Below are 17132 nucleotides of genomic sequence, written 5' to 3' on the forward strand. Positions count from 1 at the left end.
ATTAAATTTAAAGCAATACATTCAACCACAACATTAATTTTCTCAATAAGGCAAAATTTACCATGGGCAACAGACAATGGGCACAAGCCAGCAACTGAGTCAGTCATATAGCACAGAAACAGACCCTTTGGTGTGCCAACCAGATATGTCCATCTGAACTAATCTTATTTGCCAGCATTTGGCCCATATCCCTCTCAATCCTTCCTATTCCTACACACGTGCAGACGCCTTTTAATTATACTAATTATACCAAACTCCACCACTTCCTCTGGCAGTTCATTTCATATACACACCGGTCTCTGCGTAAAAAAGTCACCTTTTGGGTCCCTTTTAAATCTTTCCCTCCTGAGCTTAAACCTATGCTTTTAGTTTTAAACTTGATTACCCTGGGGGAAAAGCCATTGTCTATTCACCCTATCCACGACTTGATAAACTGCCAAGGTCACTCCTTAGCCTCCAATGCTCCGAGGAAACAGCCCCAGCCTATTCAGCCTCTCCCTATAAATTCAAACCCTCCAGTCTTGGAAGTATCCTCATAAATCTTTTCTGCACCCTATCAAGTTTAACATCATTCCTGCGAAAGATGTGCAGCTAGAATTATGTGCAGTATTCGAAACGTGGCCTCAACCACAACCTGTACAGCCACAACATTACATCCCAACTCCTACACACGATTTTCTGACCAATAAAGGCAAGCATTCCAAACCCCTTCTTCACCACCTTGGCTACCTGTGACTCCACTTTCAAGGAGCTTTACACCTGCACCCCTTGGTTTCTTTGTTTGGTAACTGTCCCCAGGGCTCTACCATAAACTGGAGAAGTGCTGCCTTGGCTTGCCTTACCAAAATGCAACACTTCACATTTAAGATAACAAAGTGTGGAGCTGGATGAACACAGCAGACCAAGCAGCATCTCAGGAGCACAAAAGCTGACGTTTCGGGCCTAGACCCTTCATCTGATGAAGGGTCTAGGCCCAAAACGTCAGCTTTTGTGCTCCTGAGATGCTGCTTGGACTGCTGTGTTCACCCAGCTCCACACTTTGTTCTCTTGGATTCTCCAGCATCTGCAGTTCCCATTATCACACTTCACATTTATCTGAGTTCAACTCCAACTGCCACTCCGTGGCCAATCTGATCAAGGTTCCATTGCACTCTTCGATCATCTCCTTCACTGTCAACACCACCACCTATTTTGGTGTTATCTGCAAATGTACTAACTCTGCCTCCTACATTCACATCCAAGTAATTTACATAAATGATGAAGCAATGGATCCAGCACCAATCCTTGAGGCACACCACTGATCTCCAGTGTGAAAGGCACCCCTCAACCACCACCCTGTCAACCATCTTCAAGCTAATTTTGTATCCAATTGGTTAGCTTCCTTTGGATCCCTTACTTAGCAATGTACCATGCAGAACCTTGTTGAATATCTATATGGACTTTAGCAAAGCAACATCTGCCGCTCTGCTTTCATCTCTCCATAAAAAGAGATGTTTCTTTGAAATAAAACCTGAGACACTTAGAATCATACAGCACAGAAACTCATTCAGTTCAATTAGTCCATACTGAACACTATCTCAAACTAAACCAGACACACCTGCCTGTTCCTGACCCATATCCCTCCAAATCTTCCTTATTCACATATTCATCCAACTCTTTTTTAAACCTTGTAACTGTACCTGCATCTACTACGACCTCAGCAAGTTGATTCCACATGTGAACCAGCCTCTGTGAAACATCTGCCCCTCATGTCTTTTAAATTCCTCTCCTCTCACCCTAAAAATGTGACTCCTAACCTAGGGAAAAGACAATTATCGATTCTGTCCATACCCCTCATTATGGCTAGCATCTACACAATACCTTGCAAGAACTGTGACAAACACTACATTGGACAAACTGGCAGGAAGCTAGCCACCAGGATACATGGACATCAACTAGCCACAAAACGACATGACCCACTATCACTCGTATCCTTACATACAGATAAGGAAGGACACCACTTCGATAGGGACAACACATCCATCCTAGGACAAGCCAAACAGAGACATGCACGAGAATTCCTAGAAGCATGGCATTCCAACCGGAATTCGATCAACAAACACATTGACTTGGAGCCAATCTACCATCCCCTGAGAAAAAGAACAGGTAATGACATCACCAACCCAAGGAAACCTAACCAGATAAATAGAAAGCGGGACATAACACCAGCGCTTCGTCGGAGGCTCACTGATGATGTTACCTACAATGGTGACGAAACGTCAGAAAACTAACCTTCCAGCTCAGCGAGCAAACTCACATCCATGGAAGCAAGTCAAAGTCTTCAAAATCTGAATCATTCCCCGAGTCAGAAACCTACTGCATGGAAACTGACCCTATGGCCTAACTTACCTATGCCACCCAGTTTTAAAAATTAAACTCGAAGGGTTTTCTTTCCACTACTGCAGAGTTTATCAATTTTTTTAAAATCAGTAAAATCATTGTTATTTCAAGGGAAAATTCATTTTGGTCATGCTGTCTAATTATTTAAGGGGATATGTTAGACAATGAAAGAGTGGACTTTATTCAAACAATCCAATAAGCAGTGAGGCACTGGGCATAATAAAAAATGCTACAAATGTAGTTAGTCTTTAAACACTTATTTTTACCTTCTTAAATATGGATGCTGGGGCCATTTCTGCTCCATTTAGTGTTCGCAACAGAAACATTGGCCAGGATGAGGCATTCATTCTGAAGCCTGTTCACTCGTATATAAAAAAAAACAAATAAACAAACAAATCAGTTAGTTTTCCAAAGTACTCCACACATATAATTGTCATACAGGAGAAAGGTCCACTCCAAAGTAAGATTTCATATGCTCAGGACAGCAATGGGATCCGAATTTCACCTGGAATGCCAATAAAACTTTCATATGGATGAGGTTCTACCCTGTAGAAGGATGTACCTCTGTGCTTAATTGTGTAGTGCTAGAGTCAAGGCCATTCATATGTTTACAGTTCTCTAGCATCTGACGGGGTCCCATCAGAGCTTGGCAAAGCATTCTGCAGCTGGTGGCCTCTATCAGCTGGAAAAACATTTTTAAAATGATCCTTTTTTTTAAAAAAACAATAAAAGGATCTTTTGCAATTTGCCTAGAGGAACCAAACCCCTTTCAACAGCCTCATTCAAAAACCTTAATTGGAGGTTTGGCCCAGAGACAATTCTAACTGGTAACAGTAGATGTAGTGTCATCAACTCAATCTATCCTATTTTACCAGTGGATGCTGAATACAGAAGGTCCTTGCAAAACCAACAAGGCCCAGGAATTTCAAATAACTGAAGCATGAATCTGGAAGGAAGCTTTTGCTCGCCCATGGGGTTAAATCAGGACAAGGGTGCTGAACACTGAAGAGCTCAAATTTGGCAAGACGGGCTCAAAGGAATTAAAGAAACTCCGCAAGTGTAGAGACAAGGGACTGCTGCTACACATTGCTTGTAAGAGCAGAGTAGTCACCAGCTGATACATGCAGTCCGCACTACTTTTTTAAAAAAAAGACAAAGCTTTATATCATAGTCAATGTTGCCAGCGTGCCTAATATGATGCAAATTGTGTCTTTCTTGCTAACGTTGCAGCTTGATATTTGGCAAATGGTTAGTGCCATACCATCTATCCAAATAGTCAGCTGGCCAGACAAGCAGAAAGAATAAAAGGTGGTGGAGAACTATTTGCTTAAAGACTGTAATTATCAAATTCATTTTCCTCTAGTCCTATATTCATTGTTCAGGTTAAAAGCACATTTCATCTTAAATATTTTTCAGTATTTTAAAGACCAACGTTGTATCTTGTCCATAATCTTCTCTCCTCCATAAAAAACACATTTAAATGTTGATGCCTTTGTAAATTCCAACATATCCTGAACTATTCTGGTTCCTTTTTGGGGTAGTGATACAAATAATTATTACTTCTATTGCAAAAGGTCCTAACTTTTATTTATAAAATGACAGTACAATGTGCACTGATACGTAAATTGATACTTTCCGGATAAGTCAGTACTCATTCTTATTAACAATCCATCACACTGACTTGCAGGATGCTACAAATAATTATGCCTACCTTCTTGAAGGGAAGGCTATTTACAGGTTATCTAATGCTTTTTGTTTAGATTGCCCACTAAGTATATTGTTGATGTCAATTCAGTTTTGTTATCAATCATCAACGCACAGAAATTGCTATGGAATTGGTAGGCCTCCAGCCCTTTAAGACATGCTCCCCATGTCCTAGTGATTTTCTTAACCTGAAACAGAACCACTTTAAAAAGAAACTTCAAATGTCTTACATAAAGTGAAGGTACCAACATATGGATCGGTTGCTTTATTAAAGATACATCAGATTTGATGAAAGATAGATCTCCCTCTGAAGCAGAAGTTTTATAACCTTACCAAGTGGTGGTTGCAGCATTCCACTGTTCTTCTCACAAGTTCCAATAGGTTGTATATCAGATGAATCAACCAATCGCCAGAAGTCATTTTTGTTGTCACTCCCATCTAATCGTAATCGTAGCCTTGCTCCAGTTATTCCAACAACAGTAGCTATACAAATTGAGGTAACGTTTCTTGGGTCCTGAGCCTCAAGTTTCATGTCAATTTTGAACTCATTGATAGGTGGTGTTCTTGGCTGGAAGCGAGCGAACAATGTAAATTCCCTTTTTGAGTAAATATCTTTCTCAACATAGTTCAATAAAAAGCCATCATACGCGAATTTTAAAATCATTTATCTGTGAACACCCTGACAACAAAACCATAGGATACCACACGACTAAGCCCTTAGAACAGGGTTTCAAAAGCGAGTGTGCACAAGTAAGTTCAAGAGTGGAAAGCTTTCGCTCAAAACGCTGGAGGAAAATGCATTCTAACAGAGCATTCTAGAAGTGCCAAGTCCTGAAAAGAAATTCAATTCATGGCAAAATATTTGATATACCATCAGAAGGCAGCCTTGAACCCAACAGTTAGCTTTTCCACCTTGTCAGCTTTTGGACAGTGCCACCTGCTCTGGGATCAGTCATTCACCCCCACCAAACCTGCACTGTACCAGGCAGGTAGAACTCAGAGCCCCATACTCCTCAGGGATACGATCACCTATGTTAGGACAGTGGGGGTGGACACATGCTTTATCAGCCTTGAGAAAAAGGAAGCCTTTGACAGGATATTGCACACCCACGAGAGACTTACTGTAAAATGTACTTTGGGGAGGGTATCTGCAGTTGGAACCAACTGCACTACACCAACATCCCAAAGGGATGCCACATAAGAATTGCTGGGGATGGGTGGTCTACAACACCCTCATCCTGATGGCCACCTTGATGTTTGGCCATATCAAGATGTGCACAGACTCTCAGCATACAAACACCAAGTATCACTGCTTACTGAGGTTCTACCTGTCCCCAGTGTTACGAAGGAGGGGTCTGGCCTCAATGCCACAGAGCATTCCAAGTTGTTAGACTGTTCCACGTCACCTCTCATTGCAAAATTTGAGAAATAAAACAACTTTGATCACAAGTCCATTTGGCAGTGGTTAGCACGTAGCATCTTTGAGCCCCTTCAGAAACGGAAGGTTGATCTTGTTGGGTGGTTCCCGAGCAGACTATCAAAAGTCATTTGGCAGAGCATCTCATTGTCAGAATTTCCAAGAAGCACTGACACATAGCTTGGCTGGTGGTGAGAAGGCACTATCTTTGAGAGCCTTCACGCATGTCTAAATCACTGGACACTACCATGGAAGCAGCTGCAGGGGGGACAAGACTGCCACACATCTCCTTCTGCAACGTGCCTTTGCAAAGGAGGCCTGGAGACAGATGCAATGGTTCTTATCATGATTAATTCTGAGCAGCTCACGAGGCAGAGCTCTGCTCTGTAGTTTGCTCCTGGGAAAGCTCAGAAACAAAACATGAACTGCGTCCCGGAAGCCATCAACCTTGTTAAAGACACTCTTTGATCTGCTCAGAACTTGCTGGTCTTCTCTTTCAAAGAGTTGACTCCAGCAATGTTGCAGACTGGCACACTGCAAGATCCGATGTCCAGAAGGAACCACTAAAGCTTGGGGCAGCTGCTGCCAGACACAATGATGAAAGGCCACCCTAAAGTCTTTCTGCCAAAGTACAAGGGGAGCTCGCTCAGTTATCAGACCCTCCTGGTGCCTCAAACATATGCCTTCATTTGTTTTCACAACTTCACGGATTGCCAAATTTCCAATGTTTGTTTGCTTCAGATGCAAAGACTGGACAGAAATATTTCAGTAACTGCATACGTGTATTAAGAATGAAGTATACTTTTGCCAAGGAGAAAACTAAACAACCTCTCCAGGACACCTTTCAAGAATTCTGCCCCCTCTGAGCCTTTGAAACTTTCCCCTGTTCATACTGGGGAAGTTGAAATCCCCCCTGTTATTCCCTTATTATTTTAACACTCCAAGATTTGTACACATATCTGTCTCTGTCTTTTGACTTTGCCCTGTCTACATATTACTAACAAAGCGACTGCCCCCCTTTTAAGTTCTGCCCACTTGACCAGTCTGAGACAGCATGCTCCAAGCCGAGTTCATCCGCTCCACCATTCTTCCTCTTCTTTTCTTCTATTTCACATCTGTGTTTCTTTTATTTACTCTCTCCCTGCCTCCAATGACATCCGGCCACATGCAGCAGCCTCCTGGCACGGTGCAACAGCCTCCCAGTGTGGTGGGGTGTGGTGACTTCCCAGACTGGTGCAGTAGCCTCCTGGCATGGCACAGCTGCCCCCAGACATGGCTTGGCAAAATACCAGCCTGGTGTAGCGGCCTCCGGGCGTGGCATCCTCCTGGCCTAGCAGTTAGCCTGAAGCAATCTCACAGTCTCACCATCCTCAGTGTGAAGCCCAGCAGAGTCTACAGCCAGAGCCTGGTATGGTCTGGAGGCTAGATGCCAGTGTGGTACCAGCTAGGAGACTGTGGTTCTGAACTTTTATTTCTTTATTTTCTGAAATCTTGTAACAAAAGAAGCTATACCTACATACCTTTGTACCTAAGATGGCACCACAAGTGGCAACGCATAAACTGTTCAGTATACTTGTTGAGTATTTGGGACAAAGGCTGATTCTAATTCAATGGTCTCATTTTAAGAACCTAAGATGCCAACTGTCCTTACTGCAGTAACTGACGGCTAACTACCAGCCTGATGTAGCGGCCTCTGGGCGTGGCATCCTCCTGACCTGGCAGGTGGCCAGGAGCAATAGCAATCTCCCAGTCTCACCATTCTCAACGTGAAGCCTAGCAGAATCAAGAGCCAGGGCCTGGTCCGTTCTGGATGCTAGATGCCGGTGTGGTATCAGCTAGGAAACCATGGCTCTGAACTTTTGTTTCTCTATTTTATGAAACCTTGTAAGAAAGAAACTATACATACATACATACCTTTGTACCTAGGAAGGCATCGCAAGTGGCAACATATAAACTGTTCACTATACTTCTTGTCCCATATACTCAACAAAGGCTGATTCTAATTCAATGGCCGCATTTTAAGAACCTAGGATGCCATCCCTCCCTCCTGCAGTAATTGACATCTTGATTAACGTTACATCATCTTGATTAATATTACATCATCACTTCTTTTATTCGCCTAACCTAGAATATCGAGCTGCCAATCCTGTCCCATCCTCAACCAGGTCTCTGTGATAGTGGTGATACCACATCCCGAGGTGTTAAATCAATGCCTTCAAGTCCTCTGCCAAAATAAATACCACCAGCTTTGACAGCTCCCTTCTGCTTGAACTTGACTATATTCACACTGCCTTCTAGACCAATTTGATTTTTTTTCTTTATCTGTATGCACATCATCCCTATTGCACCTGCACTCCGTAGCCTATGACCCTGCCAATTCAGGTTAAACCCACATCAACTGTACAAGCAATGCTCCCCAGCCGCAAAGTTAGAACAAACAAGAAATATGTTAAACATGATACATGCTGAACAATTATGAACCAATCAATTTGTAACTCTAAACAAAAAATATCATACCAAACTGCCCAAATGCAGCTTGAAAGCTCAAAATAGAAACATGTTGTCCTGGACTGGGAAAAATAAACAGTTATTCCAATTTGAGCTCAGATCTTCAGACTGTTTGGGACCATAAATAACATGCTTGTGTTGCCAAGGATGTTTCTAGCATTGTCACGTCCTACCAAAGTTGTCATTTAGACTCGATAAGAAATCCCCAGAATGTATTCCCGGCCCAGTTCTATTCCAGGAACAGGTGAATATGAGGATACATGGTATGTAACCATGTATGCTCATATGAATATATTCTGCAGTACTATTCTTGACTTTCAAACCAATGACAATTTTGTGCAAATGGACATCAGAAACACGACATGCCGAAATTGTGTCAAACAAACTGCAATTCCAAATTCAGCTTCTGTGGTTACTTGCCTGTTTAAAGCAATGTGGAGGAGCAGGGATTTCTCCATTTTCTCTTAAGTAATCATCCCAGTTAAAATGTTCTGCGATCAACCAGAAAAAGTTTAGTAAGTCATTCAAATGGAACCATTTCGAAGCCATTAATGCTACTCAAGGTTGCATGAGATTCATACAGATAACAAAGGAATATTTATTCTGCTTGGCTTCATGTGGTTCTGGTTACAGCCACTCTCAGAATATATACAACAAAAACAGTTAAATTTCATAGCTGACTTGAGAAGACATTTTCAATAAATCACACTGAACTATCACTGTTTAAATTCGGACAAAACAATTCTTCCTTAATCACAAGATATTATGCAGGACATCAAATCTTTTCATGAAGATAAGTAGATGCATACAAAAATGGGAGGAATAGGAAATTCTGCCTTTGGCATTCACTATGACAAAGCCGATCGTCCAACTTAATAGCCGGCTCCTGCTTTTCCCCTGTATGGCTGAAGAGGTCAGAAGATAAAATGCTATGTCCAACTTCTCCATGATACATAATGTTTTGGCTTTGACAACTTTTGGCAGTAGTGAATTCCACAGGCTCACCACTCTCTGGGCGAAGAAATTTCTTTTGTCCATGATGATTTAACCTATATCCTTCGACTGTGACCAGTTTCTGGACGAGCCATCAGGAACATCCTTCCTGCATTTACCCTGTTTCAACCTGTTGTAGGTTCCTATGCGAATGTGGCTAAGACCTAGCTAGACAGAACATATGTGGAAGTCTATCATTGATAAAATTCACAAGAGGTTGTCAATTTACTTTTTCCAATCGAACACAACAGTCTACCATTCATAAGGGAAAAACAAACTATATTACACAAGAACTATTCAAATAAGCTCACTACAAATATCAGAAGGAAAAATTAAACTTTTTAACCCCAATAACAATGTTACACACTTGTAAACCTCAGAAAAGGGCTCCCCAAATCCCATCACCACATGGAAACTTTATGTTTATCTATGCACCTTATCCAATCCTTTTTGTCAAAGTTCTGCACATGCTTGAGTGGAAGGACATGGACAACTTGGTGGAGTGGGCAGATAAATAGCAGATGAGGTTCAATACAGTGAAGTGTGATGCACTCTGTCAATACAGCACTGAAAAACAATACAAAATTGGGGGTGGGGGGTGCTGGTGACAATTCTAAAGGGGGTGCAGGAGCAAAGGGACCTGGGTGTGCGTGTTATATACACACACACACACACACACACACACACACACACACCATTAAAAGGTGACAGGTCAAGTGGGCAAAGAATTTAATAAAACATTTGATAGAAGTATTTAAAATCATGAGGGGATTGGATAGAAACTGTTCCCGCTCACAAAAGTAAAAAAACAAGATGGCATAGATTTAATGTGATGCGAGAAAATATTTTTTATAAGTAGTTAGAGTATGGAGTGTACTGCATAGAAATGTGGTGGAAGCAGGTTCAATTGAGGCCAAGCGGGCTGTGGGTGATTTTTTGATAAAAAATGGTGTGCAGGGAAAAATGGAAAAAGCAGGAGACTGGCACAAGGCAATGGGACCAGTGCAGACATGGCGGCTCAGTCGCCCCCTTCTATGCCATAACAATTCTGAGATTCAACGATTCAGTCACTTAATATTATTTACTTCAAATGATGTTGCTCCCAGACACCCTTAACAGTTAACTCGGTTCACAATTATTACTAAAATTCACACTTTGAACAACCTTACAAGATATTTTTCTTTCTGTTTCTGGACCTTTCTTCTGAGCAAATTTTGCCCTGTTATGGAGAGGAGTAAACGAATAGCACTGCTAAGAAACATTCTGAATACAGCAGTTTCTGACCACAAATCTCCTCATCCTCTTTCTTGCTTGCAAATGCTTGAGCAATCATCTTCCTGGGAGCTGGTTAATCACTTAGTTGAAATCATAAAATTTTGTGGAAATGCTGTCCAGAGCTCAAAGTTCAAAATAACTTGAACTTTGTTTTTAAAAAAAATGCACACCTTCAAAGAACTGAGCATCAAAATCCATTTAGCTTCCAAAGAAACCTTAAGTGTTCAAATAATATTATGTTTAGATCTTTCATCACAATGGCAAATGAATTAATCTCTTCCCATACTCTGCATCATTCAGCTTTCTTCACAAGTCCAAAACAAGTGAGGCTAAACAGGCATAAGTTGTTGCAAGCTTTTAGAACACCAAAACATGTGCCCACAAAATCAGTTACAAGCACAACGATGTAGGTCCAAGGGTGTATGAAACTCCCAACAGCAGCACTAATGTGTAGAGTTAATGATGATTTGTCATTCATGTTTTATGCTTAGTGGCTGCTTTTCAACATGTTTCATAAAAGACCAAAATCTATCAGCCACATATAAATGTCAACAGGAACATTACATAAACCCACCACATATCCAACATGGCCAATTAGGCAGGGAGAAAACTGGGATGAACCTCAGGTCTGATACTAGTTCAAGTCAGACATTCAGCATTTCACTCTATTCTGTGATCATTATAAAAGAACATATAGCACAGCAAAAGATTTTCAAATGGGCATTTCTAAACATCAAGTTAACTTTTTGATGGGATGCAACTATAACTTCTCAATGAAACCTTCAGGCAGCACAGTGGCTCAGTGCTTAGCACTGCTGTCTCACAGCACCAGGGACTCGGGTTCGATTTTAACTTCGGGCGACTGACTGGGGAGTTTACACATTCTCCTAATCTTGTCACATGAAGTCCCTTCCTTGAATATACTTCCATTTAGGACTGAAACTAAACATGGAAATAATTATTTAATAAAACACGAACAACATGGATAACTGTGAAGTTTAGTCTTTGATGTGAAAAGCAGAAAACATCATTTAAAAATGATAATGTATGGGAAATGTGTATGCACAAAGGGACCTGGATGTCCTTGTACACCAGTCAAAATAAAAGCAAACAGATAGGTGCAGCAAACAATTCAAAAGGCCAACGTTATGCTGATTCTAACTATACTAGGCTGTTGCTTGACTAGGTTGTGGGTTACTTTCCCCAATTTTGGTTCAAACTCCTGGATGCTAAAGAAAACCCTGTCAACCTTGTGAAGATATGTGCCATTGTTGTTTCTGTCATCTTTGTCTATGCCAGGTGGTTTCCCTGACTTTATACTTTCCAGATTCTCCACAGCAGTCAGTACAAATGAGTTACTTGATAGGCCATTTCAGAGGCCAGTATAGGCTGAAATGTATGGCTGTGGAGGAGTCGGTGATGATGCTGTCACTTTAATAGGTTATTTTGTCTTTTTTTAAAAAAAACAAACAAAGGTTGTCAGGCAGAGGCACCGAGCTGTCTCTAAGAAAATAAACAATTTGTGACGACTTGGGGCTTTTTTTAACAAAATAGTTGGAAAAATGGATGCAGCCTGCGTGTGGTTATTTCTTACAGTCCAGAGTTTATTTTTCAGTTTTTAGTTTTAGTTTGGAGTCTCTGAAGAGTTAGAGCTTCACTGAATGTCTCCTAACTGCTAGTTTTTTCTGAATTTTCTCATGTTTTTTTTCACCTGGTTTGGAGAGCTATATTTAAGAATGTGTGTCTGAATTTGCCTTTTTGCCAAGCGGTGCATTTATGGGATGTTACAATATTGGAATAGTTAATTAGTTAGTTACTGTATCTATTATTCTGTAAAGTTTTCCAACAGTTGTTATTCTAAATTCGTTTTTCTTTTGTTTGTATTTTAACCAAAAAAAGTGTTTAAGTAAATTGTGTTTTGCTTAACATCGAGTAGTTTGACCAGTTGCATTGCATTGAACACAATGCTTCACATCTAACACTAAAAAGTAGTAGTTACGATCTAGGTTAAGTTCTTAAAACATATTGAAGGGGTCCAGTCTGGTATATAATACTTAGGTCAGAACATGAATGGGCCTGCCAGTACACAGTGAAACCTACAGATGTGGATCTAGAGTCACATGAAGTTCAGAACATGTAAGGTCCGCAGATTTACTTCCCTAAAATGATGTTCATGAACCCCAGATGGAATTTCATTAAGATCAATAATAATTTCACAGTCAGCATTACTGAGACTAGATTTCAATTTCAGATTTAATTAACTGATTTTAAATTTCAGCTGCTATGGTAGGATTTAAACCTATACCCTCAGGATATCACCATGATACCATCATCTTTCAATATATTTGGTGCCTTCATAAACAAACTTGGTCCATTCTGGTCAGTCACAAACCAAGGTTTGCCAATGTATTGGCAAGAATATTTGGCATCTTCCAGGCATGTTTTGAGGCCTGCCCTTTAGCAAGCCTTGTTCTTCTGAGAATCTTCAACCACGCACGTGTAACTTGGAGGATGCAGTCTGATGTCTGGCATATTAACGATCTATCCTGCCCAACAGAGCACACTGTGGACAGGCACCTCGAAGAGTAGAAATTGTACTTGTACTGGCATCTTCCACTAATGGAATCACTATACAGATAAATCTCTAACAATTACCTAATGCATTTTCTGCACAATTGGCAGGTCTCTAGATTTAGTCTATGGATGGACCAGAACTTTAGATGTTGTGATCCGAAAGTAAATATATTACGAAAAGACAGAGGGAGGAGGGTTCCAAGACAATGTTGGAATAAAGCACTTTATAAATTAGCTGAATACCCAGTGTGCAAAATTAAAGTCAGCTATTCTAAAAAAAAGCAAACAGAAGTTTTGTAGTTATGGTAAAGGAGTTGTTTTGCACGTAACACGAGTAACTGAAGTTCAAAATTCTGATAAGAGCAAGGCAGCGCTGTCTGAAGAAATTTACTTCTGCCAATTCAAAGTAACACAGTTCCTCATATTCCAGTTAACAGAAATCCAGAGCCCGTACACTGCAGTCATGATGTATTTATGACAATTGCAGCATTCTCACACTGCCATCTAATGACAAGATTACACCATTGGAGGGCACTAGTGTTCCATGTACCGAATTCTTGTTCTACGGGAAATCTAACCCCCTCAAACACAACAATCACCAGTTAAATCTTGAACAACTCACCTGAACAAAAGGCAGTGCATTCCAAATTTTGACAAATGAATCAGGTTCCACGTAAAAACAATCAAGTTAAAATCTAATACCAAACAGCATCTGCATGTTTTAAACGAAAAAAAGTACAGGAGAAATTCAGCAGGTCTGGCATATCTGTCGAGGGAACAGAGCTAACATTGGAGTCTGAAATTCAGCATCTACTGTGGTGAGATGCAAATCCAGATTGCTAGTCTGATTTATGAGACCCATGACACAACTCCCACACCTCCATGTTACTGGTGCCTCACAAACTACCAGCATACAGTGGTAGCAGTGTGCACCATCTACAAGTAACTTGCCAAGGCCTCATGTGCGATCACCTTCCAAAGCCACAAACACTTTCAACAAGGAGAAGAGGAACAGACGCATAGGAACATCATGACCTAAAAGTTCCTCATTATCAATGGTTCAAAATCATAAAGCACCTTTGCCAACACTACTTTGGATAAACTGCAACTACATATTGCAGCAACTCAGGATGACAACTGACCACCCTATTCAATGACAATTAGGTTTGGGCAACAAATGCTGACTTGACTGAGACGCTCAATTCCCAAAAGTAAATTTTTGAAACACTGTAGGCTCAGAAATGTCTTGCGAATTACAAAAACAAATTAATGAATAATTTTGAAAGATTAAATATATCACTAATTAAAAGTTCGAGAAAAGGTTTCAGAGGTTGCACTATTTCAGATTGTTCATGTAGTTTAAGCACAAACATTCCTGCTCAGCTGTTAACAAATTCACAGAGGAAGGTAGGTTTAAAGATCCTGCCTATACATAACATGTATAAACCTTTAAACTTCCTCACCATGAGTCATTTATGTGATTGTACATCAGCCTCTGTAGTACAGGAGTGGAGTAAGCAAAAGTTTAGCACACAAGCTTGGGGGAAACTGCAGTGCTGTACAACCTAGTCAAAGCAGGAATTCAAAGAACAGTAAATGCTGGAACCATTCAAATAGACCTTTCAGTCGTAGTGCAGACCAAAATAAAGGTTAATTTTTAGACCCATCAAAAGTGGAGAATTTTAAATAGACAGCATGCAAAAAAACAGGTAAGAGATAAATGCTTGCACAAAAGAAAAACAACAAATAGGATTTGCCAGCTCTTAAGATGGATGAAGTGACATTACCACAAGACAACAGGAATCATAACCAAAAAGACATGCAACAGATGGTCAACCTGAAGTGATGAGCACTTTAGCAAAACCAAGTCCTAACCAGATGATGCCAGAAAAGCAGATCAAGCTCTGGACAATAAAAACTGAACATCGTACCAATAACACTATGGATGCAGAACACCCCGCCAGCTTTGTGCTCTGACAAGTGTCGTTAACTCCTTCCCCAGCAAACCCCCACCCCAAACCCCCACACCTCCTGCTATGAAGAAAGGAAAAGTTAGTTAAAATTTAAAAGTCTAATGTGAATGTCAGAAAAACTACATAATTTAAAATTTGAAAAGAGTGATTTGGATATCAATTTTCTTTCAGTAAGCTTATTTTTGTTGTATTTGAGAACTAGGATGCAATTTCATTACATACAATTTTTAAAAATCTTCTTTGCAAGAATCAACAAGCAATATTAAGCATAGAAACAGTATTTCCACAAAAATATTAGTTAAACACTTAGAAATTACTTCCAATGAATAGAATCCTTAAAAGATGAATTAGACACAGTTCTAATTGGTTTCTGCATCAAGCTAATAAGTAAAATGGATGACTGAATGCAAATAACTGCATCATGCAGAGTATACAGTGATGAATTTTGCTGTTTTCAGTTGTTTTAAGTGTTAAAAAGTATTTCATGCTATAAACTGACAAATGGAAAATGCAAAGAGACCTTATGCCAGGCCACTGGTCTCATAAGAGCGCACTCATATTGACAGAGGGGTCAAATTCATCAATGAAGTCCAACACAACACTGTTTTAGTCACTCGGCAAATTATTTAGAAGCAAACCAAAAAATTCCCAAAAAACAAACCATGTTGGTATTGTACATTAACTACTTCAGCATTGCAAAACATGTTTGCATGCAATTTAGAGAAAAAATAAATGTTTGAAGACGGTTAAATAAAAAAAAACAGTATTTAAGCTATTAGAAATAACCTAACTTGCAAAAATGAAATATGTACACCTGGGTTTGCACAGCATGTGCATTTTAAGATACCAACACGTTTGAGTGGTTTAAGAAACAAAATAAATCAAGTACTGTAAAGTTTTGTGGAACAAAATTGTAACCTAACACAGAAGTTACTTACCACTACCCTTAAGAGGATTGTTTGGTACATGGCTCTTGCTGGTTTTTTCTTTTCGATTTTCTTTTGCATCTGAGGAAACGCAAACAACACTTTAGGTACATTAATCATTGGCTGCAATGTATGAATAAGTCCTTTATATGGCTCAATAGATTAAATTCAAGATAATTAGCCCTATCTTCCTCAAATATTCATGTATTCAGTTTAAAATAGTTATAAAGGAAAAAGCATTCTAGTGGAAAATTCTGTGGTAGTAGCTCTGATGTGCTGGATTATATAAATGCTGACATTAAGCAAGGGCCTATCAAGCAAAGGCAAAGTAGTATTAATGGGTGAGGGTTTAGTTCAACATAGGTGCTTGTCTGCCTCTCCCAATCTCAGAAAGTCAAGAATTTCTGAAGTGTGTCCAGGTTAGTTTCCTACAGCAATGTGTGCTGGATTCAATAGTGAATTTAGCAATGAGCCGGATTCAATTAGTATCTCAATCACACATGAACTCTTATCAACTAGTCATAACATGATTAAGTTCAATGTAGCTTTGGAAAGCCAGAAGCACAAATCAACTTCAGATATTGAATTTTAGATTTTCGTTAGGTCAACTTTAATAAGATGAGAATGCAAACTGTCCACAGTAAACTGGATTACAAATCTGCTAATGGGTGAAACAATGAAGAATAGCCGATGTTTAAAGAAGCATTTAATACAAGTTTATGCAGAGGGCGAAAGCTCCACTTCAGAAAAACAGCCATGGATTACTAAAGAGATACGAGACAGCACAAAGTTAAAGAAAGCGCTTATAAAATGCAAGAAATAACATGGATCCTGCTGAAGGGGAAAGAAAGACAGACTAGAAATGGGCTACAGAAGCTTATAAGAGTTACAAGAAGGGATAGTGAGAGAAAACTCTCTGGGAAATCAAAATCAATATGACAAAATTCTATAAGTACATAAAGAGAAAGCAGGTGGACAGGAGCAATGCAATATAGGCACCAAAGACAAAGTGTAAATATTATCAATGATTATGAGGAAATAGCAAACATATCGAAGAATTATTTTGCTGCAGTATTTACAGCAGAAAAGGACGATAGCTTGCCTCAAAACCCGAGGAATTTAAGAGTGGATTGGAGACAAGGACTGAATAAAATTAACAAATAAAACATCAATAATGAGAAAATCAATGGAATTAAGAGAATGACACATCACTGATACTTGGCTTCCAGAAGTGTTAAAGGAAGCAGAGGAGCACATTGTAGAGTCCTAACGATAATGCTTCAGATTTCCCTCAATTCAGGGATTATTCCTTTGGATTGCAACACTTCACATCACTTTACTTTTTAAGAAGTGTGAAAAGGCGGTGGCGGCGGCGGGTTGAGG

At 39.9% G+C, this 17132-nt stretch overlaps 1 protein-coding gene across 5 annotated transcripts in view; it reads right to left on the bottom strand.

Annotated features, from left to right (window-relative positions):
• The window catches only part of scml2 (Scm polycomb group protein like 2), a 101466-nt gene that overhangs the window by 53065 nt on the left and 31269 nt on the right, over window positions 1-17132 (bottom strand). For 4 of the 5 annotated variants that reach the window (XM_048540754.2, XM_059650408.1, XM_059650407.1 and 1 more), the window contains exons 3-6: window positions 15762-15830; window positions 8429-8499; window positions 4417-4651; window positions 2646-2734 (exon numbers count right to left, since the gene is read on the bottom strand). In XM_048540754.2, coding sequence (XP_048396711.1) covers window positions 2646-2734; window positions 4417-4651; window positions 8429-8499; window positions 15762-15830 — 464 coding nt within the window. Of the gene's footprint in view, window positions 1-2645; window positions 2742-4416; window positions 4652-8428; window positions 8500-15761; window positions 15831-17132 lie in introns of those variants that run through there. The other variant, XM_059650409.1, reaches the window with a different exon arrangement.

The sequence above is a fragment of the Stegostoma tigrinum genome, chromosome 12 (genome assembly GCF_030684315.1).
Source record: "Stegostoma tigrinum isolate sSteTig4 chromosome 12, sSteTig4.hap1, whole genome shotgun sequence".
NCBI classification, from domain to species: domain Eukaryota; kingdom Metazoa; phylum Chordata; class Chondrichthyes; order Orectolobiformes; family Stegostomatidae; genus Stegostoma; species Stegostoma tigrinum.